The 20,185-nt window shown below is 47.7% G+C and overlaps 1 protein-coding gene across 1 annotated transcript in view; it reads right to left on the bottom strand.

The window, feature by feature from the left end:
* CENPH (centromere protein H) overlaps positions 1 to 20,185 on the bottom strand; it is a 76,320-nt gene that overhangs the window by 20,671 nt on the left and 35,464 nt on the right. The window contains exons 6-7 of the mRNA XM_082242837.1: positions 19,858 to 19,921; positions 1,180 to 1,231 (exon numbers count right to left, since the gene is read on the bottom strand). Of these exons, the coding sequence (XP_082098963.1) occupies positions 1,180 to 1,231; positions 19,858 to 19,921 (116 nt within the window). The remainder of the gene's footprint in view (positions 1 to 1,179; positions 1,232 to 19,857; positions 19,922 to 20,185) is intronic.

Raw genomic sequence — 20,185 nt, 5'->3', positions numbered from 1 at the left:
GGAACCCGGGGGTTCGACGGTCCCGAGGGGCCCATGTCCACCCCAAAACCCTCCAGGGGAAAGGGGGGACAGCTACACACCATACCAGGAACCAGGCAGGCACCGCTCCAGACAGAACCCCTCTCCCTCAAAATGGGGGGGGGGCTGTCGGCCAGGAGGAACGCTGCGACTCGAGCTGAGACCCGGTGGTATGCGACCTCACGAGGCGTTTAACTCAGAGGTCAGCCCCCGTCTGGTGGGGCTATGTCGCGGCCGACCTAGCGTGGAGCAGAGGTCTGCGCGCCCGCTGGCCAGACTGGGGTGACAACTGAATCTAGAATATCCAGCCCATCACCCAGTCCGGCAGTTGATTGTGATCTCACAGGATGACAATTTCTATCCAAAAAGAAAAATATTCCAGGACCAAAGATCTCAGCAAGGAACTGGGGCCTTACTCCTGACTAGGCAGAAAAAGGTGCCTATAGCAGAGAGAGGGAGTATACCCCCTGGGACTGCCCATGGGCGTAGCCATACTTTTTCTGCCTAGTGTCCTACTCCTGTAGGGGGCAGTTTAACCCAACAGTTATGAAGATCTGAAGCTGTGTCCGTCAATGAACGAAAGAGAAATAGAGGGTGAATCTCCCTAAACAGAGACACAGACATCAATAAAAACCTGACAGATATCTTTATCACTCTGCATGCTACCTGAAATGAAAAAAAAAAAAACTTTTGCCTTTAAATTTGACTTTAAAAGCCTGCAGGTGTGCCACCATAGAAAGCAGCTTCCTATGGTAGCACAGTGTCTTAGCAGGTGACCCCAGAAGAGGAGGTTTGTGCAATATCCTTGCACAGAGCAGGCAAGTGTAAAATATTGTTTATTTTAGTAAAACAATCAATAAGACTTTACAACTGCTTTAACATCGTGCTAGCTCCAAGCTTGAGATAACTGAAATATCTACGGAAAATGACGGTGGAGATTTAAAAAAAAAAATAAACACCTTGCACATCCATGGTTTAAGATATTATGCATATGACATATACACACTGTAAATATATAACATTTTGATGAGAAAAGCATTACGGAAATAAAATAACTCATACAGCTTAGTAAATCGACTCAAATGCATCTCAGTTGATCAGCCTGCTTCAACAAGGTCACCATAGCCGAAACGTAACTTGGGACTGGCCTATACAACTTACCCATTCTTTTCTCTCTAATTTCAATGAGTTGTTTCTCCAAAGCCCGAGATTCCTGTAAAAATATGTAGTTTTAAGAAATCATATCCAGTCTGTTCATTTGTACCCAAAACAAAAAGTATTTTTTTAATAAAGATCATTGTGTTTAGTAAGCACCAAAGTGTGACCTATTACATTCAGAAGCATTCTCTCTAGGGGTTTACCTAGGGACACACCCCTGCCTGTTTTTGGTAAACATGGGGAAAAAAATAGTTTCAGCAAAATCTGCTCTCCTCTAGAGGTCCCATGCCTGGGATACAGATAGTATGTAATCTTTCATGGTTTTCGAAGCTGGTTTTCAAAGCTGGAAACACTAAAGTTCTATTTATTTGTTTTTCACTTCTAATCCAGGGATTCTAAATATTTTTTTTTTGTCCTATTATGGGATGATGCTCGCTTTTTGATCTATAACCACTTGTATGAGCTGGCGCTCAACCCAATTAAAAAGGATAAATCATAGTGAAGTACTGCATAAAAACTTACCGTTCGTTCACCGGTAACGATCTTTCTATGAACCCTTCCAGGACAGCCTACATATGAGAGATTGTGGCTCCACCCTACAGGAAACACAACTAATTTGCAGCTGTTAAAAGGTTCCACCCATACCTTGGGCTTCAGTAATACAAAAAGTAGTTTCCAACCGAAACCCTAGGGATACAGTTATCATATAACTTATCGTTACTATATAAATAAATATATAGCCATATATACACATTTCTTATAACTCACCACCACCACCACATCAGGGCGGAAAGTAGGCCGGCCGTCCTGGAAGGGTTCATAGAAAGACCGTTACCGGTGAACTAATGGTAAGTTTTCTCATTCACCCTTCCAGGACGGCCTACATATGAGAGGATAATAAAGGAATCCATACCGGCCTACCTTAGGGTGGGACCACTGCCTGTAAAACCTTTCTGCCAAAGGCAAGGTCTTGTTGAGACAGTACTGCCACACGATAGTGCTTTAGGAAGGTATCTTGACTGGACCAAGTGGCTGCATGGCGGATCTGTTCCCAGGACGCTCCAGCTCTTTCGGCCCAGGATGTTGCCAGGGCCCTTGTAGAATGTGCTTTCAGCTTTGCTGGGGCAGGAATACCCGAGATCTTATAAGACATGTTAATGGCTTGCCTGATCCACCTCGAAATTGAAGGCTTTGAGGCCTGTAATCCTTTCCTTGGTCCAGAATGTAGAATCAACAGGTGATTAGATCTCCTAAATCTTTTGGTCCTTTCTAAATAGGTGAGAAGACACCCTCTCACATCTATACAATGGAATTTCTGTTCCTTTGCACACTTAGGTTTCTCACAGAATGAGGGTAAGACTATCTCTTGCTTTCTATGAAAGGAAGAAGCTACTTTAGGCAGATACAAATGGATCTGGTTTCAGGATCACTCTGTCTGGGAAGATTAACATAAAGGGCTCCTTTATGGACAAACTTTGCAAGTCCCCAACTCTTCTGGCTGTGGTCACTGCCAACAGAAAAGTTAATTTAACAGACAACACATTCAGGGGAACCTTATCTAAAAGGTTCAAAGGGTTCACTAGATAAAGCCTCTAGTACCCTAGTTCAATCCCATGCTGGGAAACTAATCCTGTTAATCGGTGTAACTCTTTCCCTTGCTAACAGAAATCTTTTAATTAAAGGTTCTTTGGCAAGTCCTTTATCTAGAAAAACAGAAAGCGCCGTTATCTGTACCCTAAGGGTGTTAACAGCCACAGCCTTATCTACCCAATCCTGTAAAAACTCCAGGATCATAGGGATAGAGGCTATCACGTACCTGATCAGAGGCCAAGGTGCTGAGAGGGCTTCCCTTGTGGCTAAGTGCAAGGCACCCCTGGAGGCGGAGACAGGGAATGCTGTGCCCAAAGGAACAGGGGGTCGCCAGCTGCGGCAAGCTCCAGTGAAGAGGTGACTGCTGTGGTAGTGCGTGCTGAAATGCAGGCTGCCTTGAAGGGGACTGGAGGAGGTAGCAAGGTGTGCGACAAGAGCGAGGTCAAGGTCAAGCCAAGGGGTCAAACACGGGAACAGCAGACTGGAGCAGAGTAGGTAAAGAAGCCGGTGGTCGGAGCCAGGAGGAGAGACAAGACAGGTGAGACAAGCCGGGTCAGTATAAGGTAATCAAAGTAAACAGGAACAGGGAAGCAGGAAACAGGAAGCTGAAGATCACCCAGCAACTAATGGCTGGAGCAGGCTGGTTTAAATAGGCCACTGGGCGTCGCTGCATTAGTGTGGGCGGAAGATCCAGCTCTCTTGTGGGAAGTTCCCTGACAGAGGCAGAGGAATCCTTCTTCTGACTCTGCCAGATACAGAATTTTTTCCAAACTTTGGAATACATTTTTCTTGCGACAGGTTTCCTACTAAGGAGGAGCGTATCAATGACTTTATCAGAGCACCCTTTGTTCTTTAGAATTTGGTGCTCACTAACCAGGCTGTCAATTGAAAACATTGAGGTCTGGGGTGAAAAAATGGTCCCTGTAGTAACAGGTCTGGAATCTCTGAGAGTTTCCAAGGGGCTGATGTTGACAGGGCCATCAGTGTTGCGAACCAAGTCCTCTTGGGCCACAAAGGCACAATCAGAATGAGACTTAGGTCTGGAAATTCGCCGAGTTTCTGTAGAACTCTCGGAATCAGAGTTAGAGGAGGAAAGGCAGAAGCTAGTTTGAACTGCCATGGCTGTGCTAGAGCATCCAGGCCCAACATGTCGCTCTGTTGTGAAAGGGAAAAGAACTGGCTTACTTTTCTGTTCTGCCGAGTGGCAAACAGATCTATTTCTGGATGACCAAATTTTTGAACCAGAAGCTGAAACACTCTGGGATTCAGTTCCCACTCTGTTCGCTTGATGGAATGGCGACTGAGGAAATCCGCTTCGCCATTGTCCTTTCCTCTTATGTGTACTGCTGATAGAGCGCTCACTCTGTTCTGCCCATAACAGTATCTCCTGGGCTAACCTTAACAGGGTGTCGGACCTGGTCCCTCCCTGATGGTTCAGGTAAGCTACTGTTGTAGCATTGTCTGAGCATATCTGGATCTCTTTCCCCGATATGTCCTTCTCGAATGCCCTTAAGGCTTCTCCTACCACTTTCAGTTCTCTGTAATTTGACGAGGCCTGACTCACCTGGGTCACCCAAGTGCCCTGAGCAGGCGCTCCTTCTAGCAGAGCTCCCCACCCGCAGGTGCTTGCATCTGTGGTGATTTTTAAGGGTCGCCACTGCACCCAGAGTCTGCCTTTCCTCAAATTTTGAGGAATTGTTGACCACTTCAGGGAAGATATTACCTGAGGGGAAAGAATCACTTTCTCGTCTAGTGAATCCTGTCTCTTGTTCCAAGAAGAGAGGTGGAAGAACTGAAGCTCTCGTGAGTGGAGCTGAGCCCACTCTACTGCTGGGATGCAGGCTGTCATCAGACCCAGTATTCTCATGATCTGTCTCCTGGAGCACAGAGGAAGAGAAAATGCACTTTTACTGTAGAGACCACTTTTTCCACCTTTCCTTCTGGGAGAAAAAGCTTTTGAGACTTGGAGTCTATTTGATAGCCTAGATAGGTTTGAACCTGTGCTGGCTTCAAAGAGGATTTCTCCACATTTATCAGCCACCCTAGTGTCTGTAAAACACTTAACACTTTCTGGGTGTTTGCACTCACTTGTTCTGCTGTATGAGCAAAGATCAAAATATCGTCCAGATAAGGGACTAGTGTTAGGCCCTGTAAGTGCAGGTGGCCTACTGCCTCCGCTAGGACTTTTGTAAAAATCCTTGGACTGGCTGCCAAGCCAAAGGGAAGGGCTCTGAACTGCCAATGGGCAGTGCCTTCCTCTGTGACCACTGCGAATCTCAGGAATGCATGATGTTCCAGATGAATTGGAATATGGAGGTAGGCATTTCTTCGATCTATCGTGGTCATAAAAATGCCTTTTAACAGATTTATTCTGACCTCATAAATATTTTTTGTATATTAGGTGCTTGTTTAACTTCCTGAGGTTTAGAACCAATCGGAATTTCCATGAGGGTTTTGGCACCACAAATATGTGGGAGTAAAAGCCTTGGAAGGTCTGACTTAGTGGTACGGGGGTAATTACCCTCTGCTCCGCTAGTTCTTGAACCCCCCTTTAACAGGGCTTCCCTTTTTTGTACATCTTTTGATGGATAAGTTAGTGTTATTTCTGCCACTGGCAGAGAGGAAAACTCCAGTCGGTATCATTCCCGAATAATCTGGAGCACATAGTGGCTGGTTGAGATGTTTTCCCATTGGGGAACAAAATGGTATAACCTGCCCCCCACCCTGACGCTGGCGTCATTTGGTCTCTTCGGGGTTGGCCCCGGGCTTAAGGAACAGCATGTTAGACTTTAGCTTGCCTCTTGCCAACCCTGTTCTTTTGGCCTACCCCCTAAAAGGTCTTTGTTGTCCTTTGTCTTGGGAGTTCCAAAAGGAATATCTCCCTACTTTCTCTTTCATCTTAATGGGAAACCTCTTTCCTTTTTCTGAGGATCTGGATAAAACATCATCCAGGCCTGAGGCAAACAGTAAGGCCCCTTCAAAAGGCAAGACACAAAGGCTCAGTTTGGAAGAAACGTCTCCTTCCCAGGCTTTCACCCAGACAGTTCTCCTAGCAGAATTAACCAAGGCTGCTGTTTTTGCAGCGGCTTTAACCGCTTCCACTGCGGAGTCCGCCAAGTAAGACACTGCTTTCCTAATTACAGACAGGGAGTCTAGGATGTCTTCAGACCCTCCACTAGCTAAAACCTGCTTAATGAGATCTTTAACCCAGAAGTCAGCATTTCTGGCTACACAAGTATCTGCTAATGCAGTAGTCATATTACCAGAATTGGCTACCCAAGCCTTTTTCTACAAGGATTCGGTTTTCCGATCCATCATATCCTTAATGAACCCAGCATTTTCAAATGATGGATCTGATTTTTTTGAAAGCTGAGCCAGGGGATCGTCCAATCTAGGGTTTTTAGTAAACTCTTCTAGCTCCTTTTCCTCAAAAGGATACCTCCTTTTCCAGGACTTCGGCCTGATTGGAGCGCTCATAGGAGAGCTCCATTCCTGACGAATAATATTTTTTAAGAATTGGTGAATTGGAATAACCCTAGAGCAGGTTTTCTCCAGGCCCTTATACATCTTATCCTGAACAGAGGATACTTTAGCAAGCGTAGGAATCCCTTCCGTGGCATATACTCCCTTAAGGAGTCCTTCCATATCATTCAGGGAAAAGAGGCTCTTGCTCCCTCTGGAGCTTAGCCTATCCTCACTGTCACTGTCAGAGACTTCACTAGAGCTAGATGAATGCTCTGTCTCCTGAGTCCCAGCCAGACTAGTCCCTTCTCCTGGATCTTCCTCATCCCTTGCCTGTGCAGAGGAGATGTGCTGGGAAGCTGTACAGGGTGAAAAGGGACCTGTCCTAGGTCCCGCACTCTCCTGGAATGACAGACTCTCTCTTGGCATCTCTACAGACTGCACTGAACTTGGCCGAGTAACTGTTGCAGTCCTAAAAGACTGAATAGTTGCTACCATCTCCTCCTGTACTGATCTAAGGAAATCCTTCCTTAAAACAGAAGCCTCTTGTGCAGCTAGCTTGTTTAAACATGTAGGGCAAACAGCTTTAGTGTAATGCCTAGGCAGTCTATCCCCACAGTTACAACACTTCCTAGACATGCTTGTGCTGGTTGAAGTGGTGGGGGGTCTTGTAGGGGCCCTCCTGGGCCGAAGACAGACCTGAAGTAATAACCAGAGAGAGGGAGAATCACCGGAGAGCTAGCATAGGAGAGCTTATCCTGTGGAGAGTACCAGGACTTTAGGTATGGAGGGCTCTTCTTTACTTAAGGAAGCCGACTATCTGGCAAGCATTTTGGCGACCTGAAAGTTTCCTATTTCCCAAGGAAAGCAGATAGGGAGGCAATTTAACAGGGTTTCCCCAGATACCATCTGTATTGCTCTTACAGGGGTACCTATTAGACAATCAATTGCCTTCAGGTAAGAGAAAAAAAACAAACGTTCCAGTGTAGGTTGGAAACACAACTGAACTGAAGCCCAAGGTATGGGTGGGACCTTTTAACAGCTGCAAATTAGTTGCGTTTCCTGTAGGGTGGAGCCACAATCTCTCATATGTAGGCCGTCCTGGAAGGGTGAAATGAGAAAGTTTTATTATTAAAATGTAGGCAAGAATACTCACAAACGAATAGGATAAAATAGGCAGTCAAAAAAATAGCAAGCTACTTCCTGGAACGCCGCAAAGAAACCAGAGTATCAATCATTTGAAGAGAGCATGTTGCTTGGACAGTATTGTCCAGATACCCAGGACCCTGTACTCGCCTCGATTTTGCCACATTTGACCCTCTAGAGGGTCTTTACTTTAGGTGAGTAGGGATGCAAAAGGGGAGTGTGGCACCTTGGCACCGTTGAGAACTTTATTCACCACAAAGACATTTTTGGAACACCAACACAGTTTGAGCACATTTGCACTGGTCGTTGGATATCATTTGAACCTTTAATATTGAGGTCATTTGATACCTTTTTTTTTTGTATTTTTTGCATATCTATCTATCTATCTATATATATATATATGCACATTTGGAATTATATTTGTAGTATTTTTTGCATTTTTGCACATTTATTGCATTCACCTTTGCACATCTATTTATATGCATTTGGCATTTTTTGTAGTACTTTGGTCATCCTATACATATATTTATTGCATATATTTATTTCCTTTTAAAACAAAGTTTATTGAAGGTCGCAACAGTGCATTACAAATCACAAAAGCGAAAATACAATACTAAAAGGGCGTAATACAAGCAGTACAGAGGAAAACTATCCGTGCACCAATGGGGATAATCACAGACCACTGGGCACCAAGGAAAGCATAGCAGGCAACATATCAAGAGTCAAAAGCATTGCCTTGTAGCCGCCACAGGGGGAGCATCAAAATATAAGAGTAAAAAAAAAAAAAAAGGAAAAAAGGAAAAAAAAAAAAACAGCATTGAGATAGACACTTGTATCAACACAGGAAAGAGGGGGTCTAATCAGCACAGGTGGAGGCTGTTTCCAACCATCTGCCTCACACCTTTTCATATTTGGCAGGGCAACCCCTAGGACGATAAATCTATTTTTTATACAGCAGGGTAGAATTCACGTCTTATCTCCATGCTTGAAATGAGGGAGGTTGGGGCCTCATCCACACCCTGGCGATCAATTTGCGAGCACAGAACAAGGTTTTGTGTAGGAAGGTAGAGAGGAATTTATCGATATCAGAATCGGAAAACAGACCCAGGAGATATACTCTTGAGTCCAGCTGTAATGGGGAGCCCATGTGATTGTGTAAGAATTTGATAATCTGCAGCCAGAAGGGTTGAATTACAGGGCAGGACCAAATAAGGTGGTAGAAGGCGCTTGTATGTGCATGGCACTAGGGCAATGCGGGCGAAAGTCTGGACGATATCGTGCAACTCAGGCCGGTGTTAGATATGCCTTGTGAAGTATGTAGAGTTGGGTCAATCTGTCATGGAGTCTGTGGGACGAGAGGCGCAGGCAGTCAAGGATAAAGTCCCAGTCCGTTTCATCCAAGGGGCCCAGGTCCTGCACCCATAGAGCTCTGGCCTTGTCAGACACTGCCTCCACAGCTTTACATCGGAGCTCCAGGTAGAGCGCAGAGATCAATTTGGTCGGGTTGTCCCCGAGTATGACGTCAAGGACAGGGGGTTTAGCTAAGGTCGGGATAGCGTCAGGGAACTGGGCCTGTAGTGCGTGGCGCAATTGAAGGTATCTAAAGAACAAGGAGGACAGAAGGTCAAATTCAGTTTTCAAACGTTTGGAACGAGCGAATCCCAGTAGGGCATAAAACGTGAGAAAAGTATAGAACGCAATGGCTCGCCCAGAGCAGAGCCCAGCGCCCGAGAGGGTAGAGAGTTCACCAAGTTCCACCAAAGGGGGGTGTGGGTATGAGTAGGATCGAGTGCCAGCTTACGAAGGGCCAATGCCCAAAAACGACGATGATGGAAAAGCATAGAATCGGAGGGGAGGCCGATGTGGCGGGGTGTGGGTAGGAACTTCCGTTGCCCGGCAAACCAGGGACTGGTCGCGCGGAGCCTCAGGAGCACAGAGGTAATAGAAGTGGGAGAGTTGAGCAGCCAAATAATAGGAGTGGACATCAGGTAGAGCCACCCAACCCTGCATGGTGGGATTTTTAAGGATTGCCCACGATAATTTGTGTCGGCCCGAGCCCCACACAAATGTGTTGAGGATAGTATTGATAATCTTTAAAAAAAGAACTTGAGGGGTACCAGTGTAGGAGCGTGGCCACGCACATACAGGAGTTTAGGCAGTAATATCATTTTCACTAGATTGACTCTACCCATGACACCAAGGAGTAGCCGAGCCCACGCTTTCGTTTAACCAGGGGGATAAGAGGTTCAACATTATCCGCTATGTAATCCCTGGGGGCGTTGGTAACAAGAACACCCAGGTATTTAATCCTGGAAACTCTAGTGAATGGCAGGGAGGCCTATGCGGCCGTAGGGGGAGAGGGGTCAAGGGGTAGAATTTGTGACTTGGACCAATTAATCCTTAGCCTGGAGTGTCTGCCAAAGTTGTCGATGGCGTGAAGGGCGTGTTGTAGAGAGGGGCCCGTGTCCGCAAGAAATAGCAACATATCATCGGCATATAAGCTAACAGTGTCAGTGACATCGGGAGGCAGCGGGAGATTAGGGAAGTTAACGAGTGGCTGAGGAGCTGGTGTAGTAAGGAGGGTTTCGGGTTCCTGGAGAACTGGGCCGACTTCTCAGTCGGTCACCGGCTCTTTGGTAGGGACGGATTGCACCTAAATGGGGTGGGTGCAGCCGTACTGGGTGAGAGGATGGCCAAAAAGTTAGAGGGGCTTTTAAACTAGGGAATAGGGGGGGAGGGCACAGATGTAGAATTAGCCAGTGGAAAGCAAGTTTCAGAGGGCAGAAATGGGGGCATTAGCGGTAGGGTGTTCGGAGCTCCTATACCCAGGGTGGGTACGGGGAAAAAAAAAATCAAGAGAGCAGCCTAAAAACATCAAAATTACGAGGCTTGTATACCAATGCCAGAAGCCTGGCCAACAAGATGGGAGAGCTGGAGCTGCTGATGTTTGAGGAGGACTTAGATTTTGTGGGGATAACTGAGACTTGGTTTGACAGCTCTCATGACTGGATGGCGACCATTCAGGGGTATTCCCTTTATCGCAGAGATAGAGAGGGTAAAAAAGGGGGAGGGGTATGTTTGTATATTAAGAACAGTATACAGGTAAATATGAGGGATGATATTAATAATGGAGCTATGGACGAGGCAGAATCCCTATGGGTAGAGCTTCAAAGGAAAGGCACGGTGGGGAAGGTAATATTGGGCGTATGCTATAGGCCCCCCAACCAGAGGGAGGAGGGTGAGGCGGACCTCATGTTACAGATAGGATTGGCAGCAAGGATGGGAAATGTCATTATAATGGGGGACTTTAATTATCCTGATATAGACTGGGCAGAAGGAACCGCGCATTCAGCCAAGGCTCGGCAGTTCCTAAATGTTTTGCAGGACAATTTCATGGGTCAGATGGTGAATGCACCGACAAGAAACAATGCGGTACTTGACCTACTGATTACCAACTATACAGACCTGCTCACGGATATAGAAATACGGGACAACTTAGGGAACAGTGACCATAGGTCAATTGGTTTCAGTATTAATTACAGTAATAGGAAACACAAGGGTAATATAAGGACACTGAATTTCAAAAGAGCCAATTTCCCTAAACTGCGCTCGCTGCTAGAAAATATCAAATGGGATAGAACCCTGGGAACAAAGAACATGAAGGAAAAATGGGAGTGCTTCAAGAGCATACTTAACAAGGGGGTGGGCCAGTGCATTCCACAGGGAAATAAATTTAAAAGAGCAAAACTAAACCCTGGGTGGCTAAACTCCAACATAAAAATGTATATTAGAGCTAAAGAAAAGGCCTTCAAAAAATACAAGACTGAGGGGTCATTGGCAGCATTTAAGCACTACAAAGAGTGTAATAAGAAATGTAAAGACGAAATCAGGGCGGCTAAAATAGAACACGAGAGACATATAGCGGAGGAGAGTAAAAAGAACCCCAAGAAGTTCTTTAAGTATATAAACAGTAGGAAAGCGAGGCCAGAGCACATTGGCCCCATAAAAGATGATAAAGGAAAAATGGCCACAGAGGACAGAGAAAAGGCGGAAGTGTTAAATAATTTCTTTTCTTCAGTCTTCACAAAGGAATCGCGGGGCTACACGAACCCCGCTTGTAAGGCCGAACTAAATAATACACCTCAGGAAGTGCCGCCATGGCTAACAGAGGATAGACTTAGAGCTAAACTAGAGAAACTTAACATAAATAAATCCCCGGGACCGGATGGCTTGCACCCAAGGTTTCTTAATGAGCTCAGCCAGGTGATTGCCAGACCATTATTCTTGATCTTTAAGGATAGTTTACAGACGGGTATGGTGCCAGCTGATTGGAAAAAAGCCAACGTGGTACCAATATTTAAAAAGGGGCCGAGATATTTCCCGGGTAACTATAGGCCGGTCAGCCTAACATCAGTAGTCTGCAAAATTTTGGAGGGGATGATAAGGGACCACATACAAGACTTTAGTAATGAAAACGGTATTATAAGTAGTAATCAGCATGGATTCATGAAAAATCGTTCGTGCCAAACCAATCTATTAACCTTCTACGATGAAGTGAGCTGCCACTTAGATAAAGGTAAGCCTGTGGATGTGGTGTATCTGGACTTTGCAAAGGCCTTTGACACCGTTCCCCACAAACGCTTACTGTACAAACTAAGGAAGGTAGGTATGGATCAGAAGGTGAGTACCTGGATAGAGAACTGGCTCCAGGGGAGAGTACAGAGGGTGGTGATTAATGGGGAGTACTCGGATTGGGTGGGTGTGGAAAGTGGGGTCCCCCAGGGTTCTGTCCTGGGACCAATCCTGTTTAATTTATTCATAAATGATCTAGAGGAGGGGATATCTAGTACAATCTCAGTATTTGCAGATGATACTAAATTAGGCATGCCAATATCTTCTATGCAGGATGTGGAAATCTTGCAAGCAGACCTGAACAAAATAACGGGGTGGGCAACTACATGGCAGATGAGATTTAATGTAGAAAAATGTAAAGTAATGCACTTGGGGGCCAGAAACCAGAAAGCGAGCTACTCACTAGGGGGGGAACCTCTGGGTGAGTCTAGGATGGAAAGGGACCTGGGGGTACTGGTAGACAACAGGCTTGGCAGTGGCATGCAATGCCAAGCCGCCGCAAGCAAAGCCAACAGAATACTGGGATGTATAAAAAAGGGGATTCACTCCAGAAATAAAGAGATTATTCTTCCACTCTACAAGACTCTGGTCCGGCCACATCTGGAGTATGCTGTCCAGTTCTGGGCACCGGTCCTCAGGAAGGATGTGCTGGAACTGGAGAAAGTCCAGAGAAGGGCAACAAAAATAATTAGGGGAATGGAGGACATCAGCTATGAGGAAAGACTACAAGCACTGAACCTATTCTCTCTGGAGAAGAGACGATTGAGGGGGGATATGATATCAATGTACAAATACTGTACTGGCGACCCTAGCATAAGGAACAAACTATTCAGAGAAAGGAGATACAATAAGACACGTGGCCACTCACTAAAACTTGAGGAAAGGCGGTTTAACCTTAAAGTGCGTAAGGGGTTCTTCACTGTAAGAGCGGTAAGGATGTGGAATTCTCTTCCACAAGCAGTCGTATCAGCGGGGAGCATTGATAGTTTCAAAAAACTATTGGATGGACACCTTAAAGACCACAACATACAGGGGTATACAATGTACGGTTAAAAGCAAACACACACACACATCATAGGTTGAACTGGATGGACTTATGTCTTTTTTCAACCTCACTAACTATGTAACTATGTAACATTCCCCAGGCATAAACCCTGGACGCCAGGGTGCGTCCTAAGGAGAATGGCCAGGGGTTCAACAGCAAAGGCGTAGAGCAGCGGGGAGAGGGGGCACCCCTGGCGAGTGCCGCGGCCCAATGGGAATGGATCAGACACCCACCCGTTCACCGCAATCCTGGCCACTGGGTGGAAGTAAAGCAGTTTAACCCAGGATATAAAGGAAGGCCCAAAGCCAAAGCCCACCATACACTCCCAAAGGTAGTCCCACTCCACCGAGTCCAAAGCCTTGGCGGTGTCCAAGGAAACAACCGCTCTAGTACCCACCTGCTCGTGACAGGCTTGGACATTCATATACAGTTTACATATAATCATGGCTGTGTTCTTGCCCGGCATGAAGCCAGTCTGGTCTGCATGAATGAGGGACAGGATGACTTCATTGAGGTGCATAGCCAGGATTTTTGCCAAAATTTTGATATATGCTTGCAGGAGTGAGATGGGGCGATACGACTCGGGGAAGTGGGGCTCCTTGTCAGGCTTGGGAATGACAATGATCGTGGCCTCCCGCATCGAATCGGGAAGGGTATTGGTGTCATAGGCATGTTGATATACTGTGAGTAATTCAGGCGTCAGTTCCTCAGTGTAAGCGGCATAGAAGTCTAATGGCAAGCCGTCAGAGCCTGGGGCCTTAGCAGAGGCAAGGGAGGCTATCGCAGAGGCCATCTCGTCCACAGAGAGGGGAGCGTCAAGGGCGGTGCGCTGGGATTCTGACAATTGCGGGAATAGGATGGGCTGTAAGAAAGTCCTAGTCTCAGTGGTAGAAGTAGTCTTTTGGGAAGCATACAATGTGGCATAAAAAGGAGCGGAATTGTGCGGCCACCAGTGGTGGATCTGACACGTCAGCGCCCGTGGCGTCAGTTAGGGTCACTACAACCGGGGGTCTGGAATCGTGATTGGCTAAATACGCGAGGAGCTTCCCAGACCTCTCACCCTGTTCAAACACACGCTGGTTGTAGAAGAAGAGTTTGTCTAGCTTTTTCATAGTGAAGCTGATGTACGGTGTGAGTGAGGGACTTAAGGGTCGAGAGATTAGAGGGAAAGGGGTCCCGAACAAACGAGTCAGTGGCCGAGGCAAGTTGGGAGACAGAGCATTGGAGAATGGCTTTATAGGATGATTTTATTTGATTAATGCGGTGAGAGAGGACAGAGCGGACATGCAGCTTAAACATTTTCCAAACAGAGGTCGCGCTCACGGAGCCACGGTTAGTGGTGAAGAAGAACCCCCACTCTCGGGGGAGGTCCTCTTGTTCCACCAGAGCCTTCAGCCAAAACGGGTGGAGTCGCCAGGGACGAGGCACTACCTAGGGGGAGAGGGACAGGGTCACCCAGCATGGGGCGTGATTCGATAGGGACCTGGGCTCAAATCCTGAACCCACTAACATGGGGAGGAGGGAGGCGGAAAGTAGGATAAGGTCAATGCGCAACATGGTCGAATGCGTGGCGGAGAAGCAGGAGTAAGCCCTAGTGAGGGGGTGTTGATATCGCCAGGCATCTACCAATGCAAATTCAGTGAGCAGACAGCCAAGTCTAGTGGTATCAGGCAGGGAGAGAGAGGCGGGTACATGCATACGAACCAGGGATGGGTTGAGGACCATGTTAAAGTCCCCAAGCCACACAACTGGGACAGTAGGGTGCTGAGCCATAAATTAAAGACCCTCAGACACTACATCTAGCATTATATGGGGGTGGGGGGGGGGGGGTATGAAGCAGGCAAGAATCAAATAAGGTTTAGCATACATAAGCAAATGGAGGAAAACAAACCTGCCCTGGGGGTCCGTGCATACATCACTAATGGAGGCCTAGGCGGACTTAGCAATAAGGACCGAGACGCCACGTGAGTGAGAGCTGTGAGAAGCGTGGAAAGCCCACCCGATCCAAGGTCTCCTCAGGGCATGGCATAGGGAGTCAGTGGCATGGGTCTTAGGGAGTCAGTGGCATGGGTCTCAAGCAGCACCGCCACATCCGCCCTGTAGTACTTGAGGCAGGCAAAGACAGCCAAGCGCTTCAACTTATCCCCAAGGCCACGGACATTCCAGGTAACAAATTTTACGGGGGCCATAGGAGGAAGGCGGTGTAATTAAGAGGAGGCATCACAGCGGATGGCCCCAAGGCAGGTTCGTGAGCAGAGCTACTTAGCAAAAAAACAATCAGCAAATGAGAAAACAAATCATCAATTAAAATGCACCAAAACAGAGAACATAGTAGAACAGGGTTCATACACATTTTTACCAAGAAAATTCCATGACTTTTCCATGACTTCACGTAAATATTCATGACCTAAAGTTTCATGAAATGTCTATGTATACATGTTAAATAAGAAGAAAATCCATGTAACACCCAGCATATTTTCACTAAAATAAATGACAATTTTTGTAGTGTACAGTACCTCTGCAGTTAGGGTTTCGTTTCTGGATACAGCGCGACTCAAAATGGTCCCTTGTTTTACAGTGGATGAGATGGAAGCACCACTGCCACAGCTGGGAGCGGGTGTCACTTCAGGCGCACGGGTGAAAAAGCTGAGAACTCTGATGTAGGGGGGACTCTGGTGACCAGAGACCACTTTGCACAGAGAGAATGCACTAAGGAAGGGAGGGGGGGTCCTGATATAAGGAGGAACCTTTATAATAGTGCCCCCTTACATCAGTGACCCCCCCTCAGACTGGCCGGGCAGCACTGTCACTGACCTCCTCTTAGGTGCACCATGCTCTGGTTTTATCCTGTAGTTTCCTCTCCCCAGTCCACACATGTCTGACTTCTCCTGTGATCCCCATCCCGACAGCACTCCCACTTTTGACTCCTCTCCAGACATGATAAAAGACAAGAGATGGTCAGAGATTACGGACATGATAGAAGAGATGGTTAGACATGTGGACATGGTACAGGAGGTGGTCAAAGGCTTTGGACATGGTACAGGAGATTTTCAAAGGCTGTGGACATGTTACAGGAGGTGGTTAGAGGCTGCGGACATGATACAGGAGGTGGTCAGAGGATGCGGACATGGTACAGGAGATTTTCAAAGGCTGTGGACATGGTACAGGAGGTGGCTAGAGGCTGCGGACATGATACAGGAGGTGGTCAAAGGCTGCGGACATGATACAGGAGGTGGTCAAAGGCTGCGGACATGATACAGGAGGTGGTCAAAGGCTGCGGACATGATACAGGAGGTGGTCAAAGGCTGCGGACATGGTAGAAGAGATGGTCAGAGACTGCGGACATGGTAGAAGAGATGGTCAGAGACTGCGGACATGGTAGAAGAGATGGTCAGAGACTGCGGACATGGTAGAAGAGATGGTCAGAGACTGCGGACATGGTAGAAGAGATGGTCAGAGACTGCGGACATGATACAGGAGATGGTCAGAGACTGTGGACATGATAATAGAGAAGGTCAGAGACTGCGGACATGATAGAAGATAGAAGAGCACTAGGGGGGGCCGGAGAGCACAGGGGAAGCAGAGAGCACTGGAGGAGCTGAAGGGCATGGGGGGGGGGGGGGGGAATAGAGAGAATTAAGGGGGGGTTTGGAAAGCATTGCAGGGGGGTTGGAAGGCACAGGGGAGTGGAGAGCACTGTCTGGGGGGGGGGGGGGACAGGAAATCTCTGAGGAGGGAGCACAGGGGGGTAAAGAGCACTGGGGGAGCCAGAATAAGAGCACGGAGGGGGCTAAGAGCAGGGAGGGCTAAAAGAGCACCAAAACAGAAAATGACTTTTTTCCCCCCCATGTCGGCTTCTACATTCCAAGGCACATTCCACAGCACATTCCACAACAGGGGCAGTCTGCTTCCACATTCCACAACACATACCACAGTACAGGCAGTCGGCTTTTACATTCCATATCACATACCACAGTAGGGGCAGTCTCATTCCATATCACATACCACAGTAGGGGCAGTCGCATTCCATAGCACATACCACAGTACGGGCAGTCGCATTCCATAGCACATACCACAGTACAGGCAGTCGCATTCCATATCACATACCACAGTACGGGCAGTCGCATTCCATAGCACATACCACAGTACGGGCAGTCGGCTTTTACATTCCATAGCACATACCACAGTACGGGCAGTCGGCTTTTACATTCCATATCACATACCACAGTACGGGCAGTCGCATTCCATAGCACATACCACAGTACGGGCAGTCGCATTCCATAGCACATACCACAGTACGGGCAGTCCCATTCCATAGCACATACCACAGTACGGGCAGTCGCATTCCATAGCACATACCACAGTACGGGCAGTCGCATTCCATAGCACATACCACAGTACGGGCAGTCGCATTCCATAGCACATACCACAGTACGGGCAGTCGCATTCCATAGCACATACCACAGTACGGGCAGTCGCATTCCATAGCACATACCACAGTACGGGCAGTCGGCTTTTACATTCCATAGCACATACCACAGTACGGGAGAGAAGCAGTTGGCCTGACACCCCCCAGTGCACGCCCCTCGTACGTCCCTGAGAGCGGGACAGTGAATGCACGATTTCTCAGTTTCAGGTTTCAGCGAATCAATCCACCGCAGGGTTCCCAGCCTGTCACGGTCTATTCATATTGAAGAGACCAGTGATCAGGCTTCAGCGCTGCGGCTGATTAATCCGCCTAAACCCGAAACAGAGAAAATAGTCCACTTACTGTCCCCCGCTCCCACAGAATACAGGGGGCCCAGAGACAAAATTAAAAAGTTGCACAACACTTTTCCATGACTTTTCCAGGCCTGGAAAGTGTCATGTCAAAATCCCATGACTTTTCCAGGATTTTCATGACCGTACGAACCCTGGTAGAAGCACACATGTTGTAAAAGGAAAAAACCCAACAATAACCCCATCAAAACAACCCTCCCCCCACCCGGCTCTCTGTCGTTCAAACTCGGCAGGAGCATGTATCCCAAACTCTGTGCACACGTGCCATGACACATACCAAAAAAAGGGGGGTAAAAAAGTCAGAGGCACAGGAGACGCATCCTAGGCTCAATAAATGAAAAAAATAGTTCCAGACACATCTGCACAGGAAAAGTTGAACAGGGGTGAACTATCGCTGGTGGGTCAACAAAAAAAGGGTAGGACTGGATACAAAATCCGAGCAAGGTGGTGCAGTGACCTGCGTCAGTCTGCGACCATAGTCATCTCTCAAGTTAGTAAGGGAAAAAAATTGGGTGTTCACCTGGGAAAAATAAAAAAAAAAGGGGGGAAAAAGGAAGGGGCGGGCACACACTGCCCCCGGGGGGCCAGACAGCCAGGTACAGGAGCACAGCAAGGGCTAGACAACCAGGGGCAAAAAGGGATGGGGTGTCAGATCCGGGGATGTCAGGAGTCCCAGGCGGGTGCCATGGGCAATGTGCAGGAGGGGGAATGTATAGGAGAGTTCCCAGTGATCCGTAAGAGAACTATGTCTGGCCTGGCATCAGCCCCTGAGAGGGGACAGTAGTGGAATGAAAGTAACGAAGAATGAGGGCACAAAAACAGGTGTTAGGCAGGACGGTTCCCACCCGCAGCTTGTTGATCCAGCCACATGAAGGCCTGGTCGGCATCTTCAAAGAAATGCGCACGGTCATCACATACCACCCAAAGGCGTGCAGGGAAGAGCATGGCGTATTTCAAGTGGTGTAGGCGCAGGCAGCGTTTGACATCTGTGAAGCGGGATCTCAGTTTCTGAACCTCCGCCGAAAAATCCGGGAAGGCCATAATGTGAACGTTGTGATAGGGGATATTACCCCGCTCCCTGGTGAGGCGTAGGATTTAGTCCCGGTAGTTGAGGAACTTGGCAATAAAAGTTCTGGGAGCAGCCCCCTCCGGGGGGGGGGGGGCGGAGGGCAGGCATGCGGTGGGCCCCTTTCACAGTAAAGGTGGTAGAAAAGGCTTCTCTCCCATATGTAGAAGTGAGCAGGGTTTTAAGGAAAGTAGCCGGGTCTGGACCTTCAGCACCCTCAGGCAACCCTATAAAACGAACATTGTAGCGCCTGGCCCTGTTCTCCATGTCATCTTGCTTCTGGGAGAGCTGCTGCAGCTGCCTCTGGAGTGTTTCAGTGGTGTGTTGTAATGGGTGGATAGTGTCCTCAGCGCGGCCTAGCCTGGTCTCTGTCTGTGCCACCCGGTCCTCAAGTCTGGCCATGTCCTGTCTAATGAGGGATATGTCGATCTTTACCTCATCAATTTTGCTGGTCAGTGTGGTCTGACAGGTGGCGATCGCTTCCAGGACCTTTGCAGTGTCGGCAGTTGTGGAGGCCTCAGAGGTGGCGGCGCCATCTTGCTCAGGGGGAAGCGGCTGTTGTCTCCTAAATTTGTCTAGGGCAGGGACAGCAGAGGATTTAGTGCGAGGCAGCGACATGCTGCGGTGGACCTACGGCACAGGTGCGGTAAGTTTCAGGCAGAGAAGGAGCGGTGGAACACCCCGGATATTAGAGGGAAGAGTTGGTGAGAGCGGAGCAGAGCTCACGTGCGTCCTACCCCATCGCCGTCCAGGCCAAGCCCCCCATTGCATATATTTATTTATAAATTTAGCAAGCACTGTTAATTATTTATTTGTGATGTACATAAGCCCTGGGATTTGGAAATTTCTCCCCTTTTTCTGGCAAATGGCAATATTCCTGATTTGATCATCACTACATAGGATTGGAGGGAATAAAAGCCTACTTTCTGAGCCTCATGTAGACCAAACTGGAGTAACTTACCCTCTGTTCCTTAAGTATCAGAGAAGCAACAGCCACACTGTGATTCATGATTTTTGTTAATACCCTGAAATAAAATCAAACATCCAATCACTGACATTATTAGGAATGTTTAACACAGAAAATCTGACTTGCTTTTGCCACTTATACCCATTATCCTCAACTGTTGCTTGCCCATAGCAGCTCTGGCCCAGCCACATTTCCATGCAGTCATATTCTATATCTGACAGTAATGATGCCCTGACTCCCATTACCCACAGCACATGAAGATCTGAACAAGTCTGGAACATGCCCTTCGATTTCTATCACTAGGCCTCACCCATATTCAGCT

The sequence above is a fragment of the Pelophylax lessonae genome (assembly GCF_965119305.1).
Source record: "Pelophylax lessonae genome assembly, chromosome: 1".
Classification (NCBI taxonomy): Eukaryota; Metazoa; Chordata; class Amphibia; order Anura; family Ranidae; genus Pelophylax; species Pelophylax lessonae.
The sequence above is the reverse complement of the archived record's forward strand: the minus strand, read 5'-3'. Positions and strand labels throughout refer to the sequence as shown.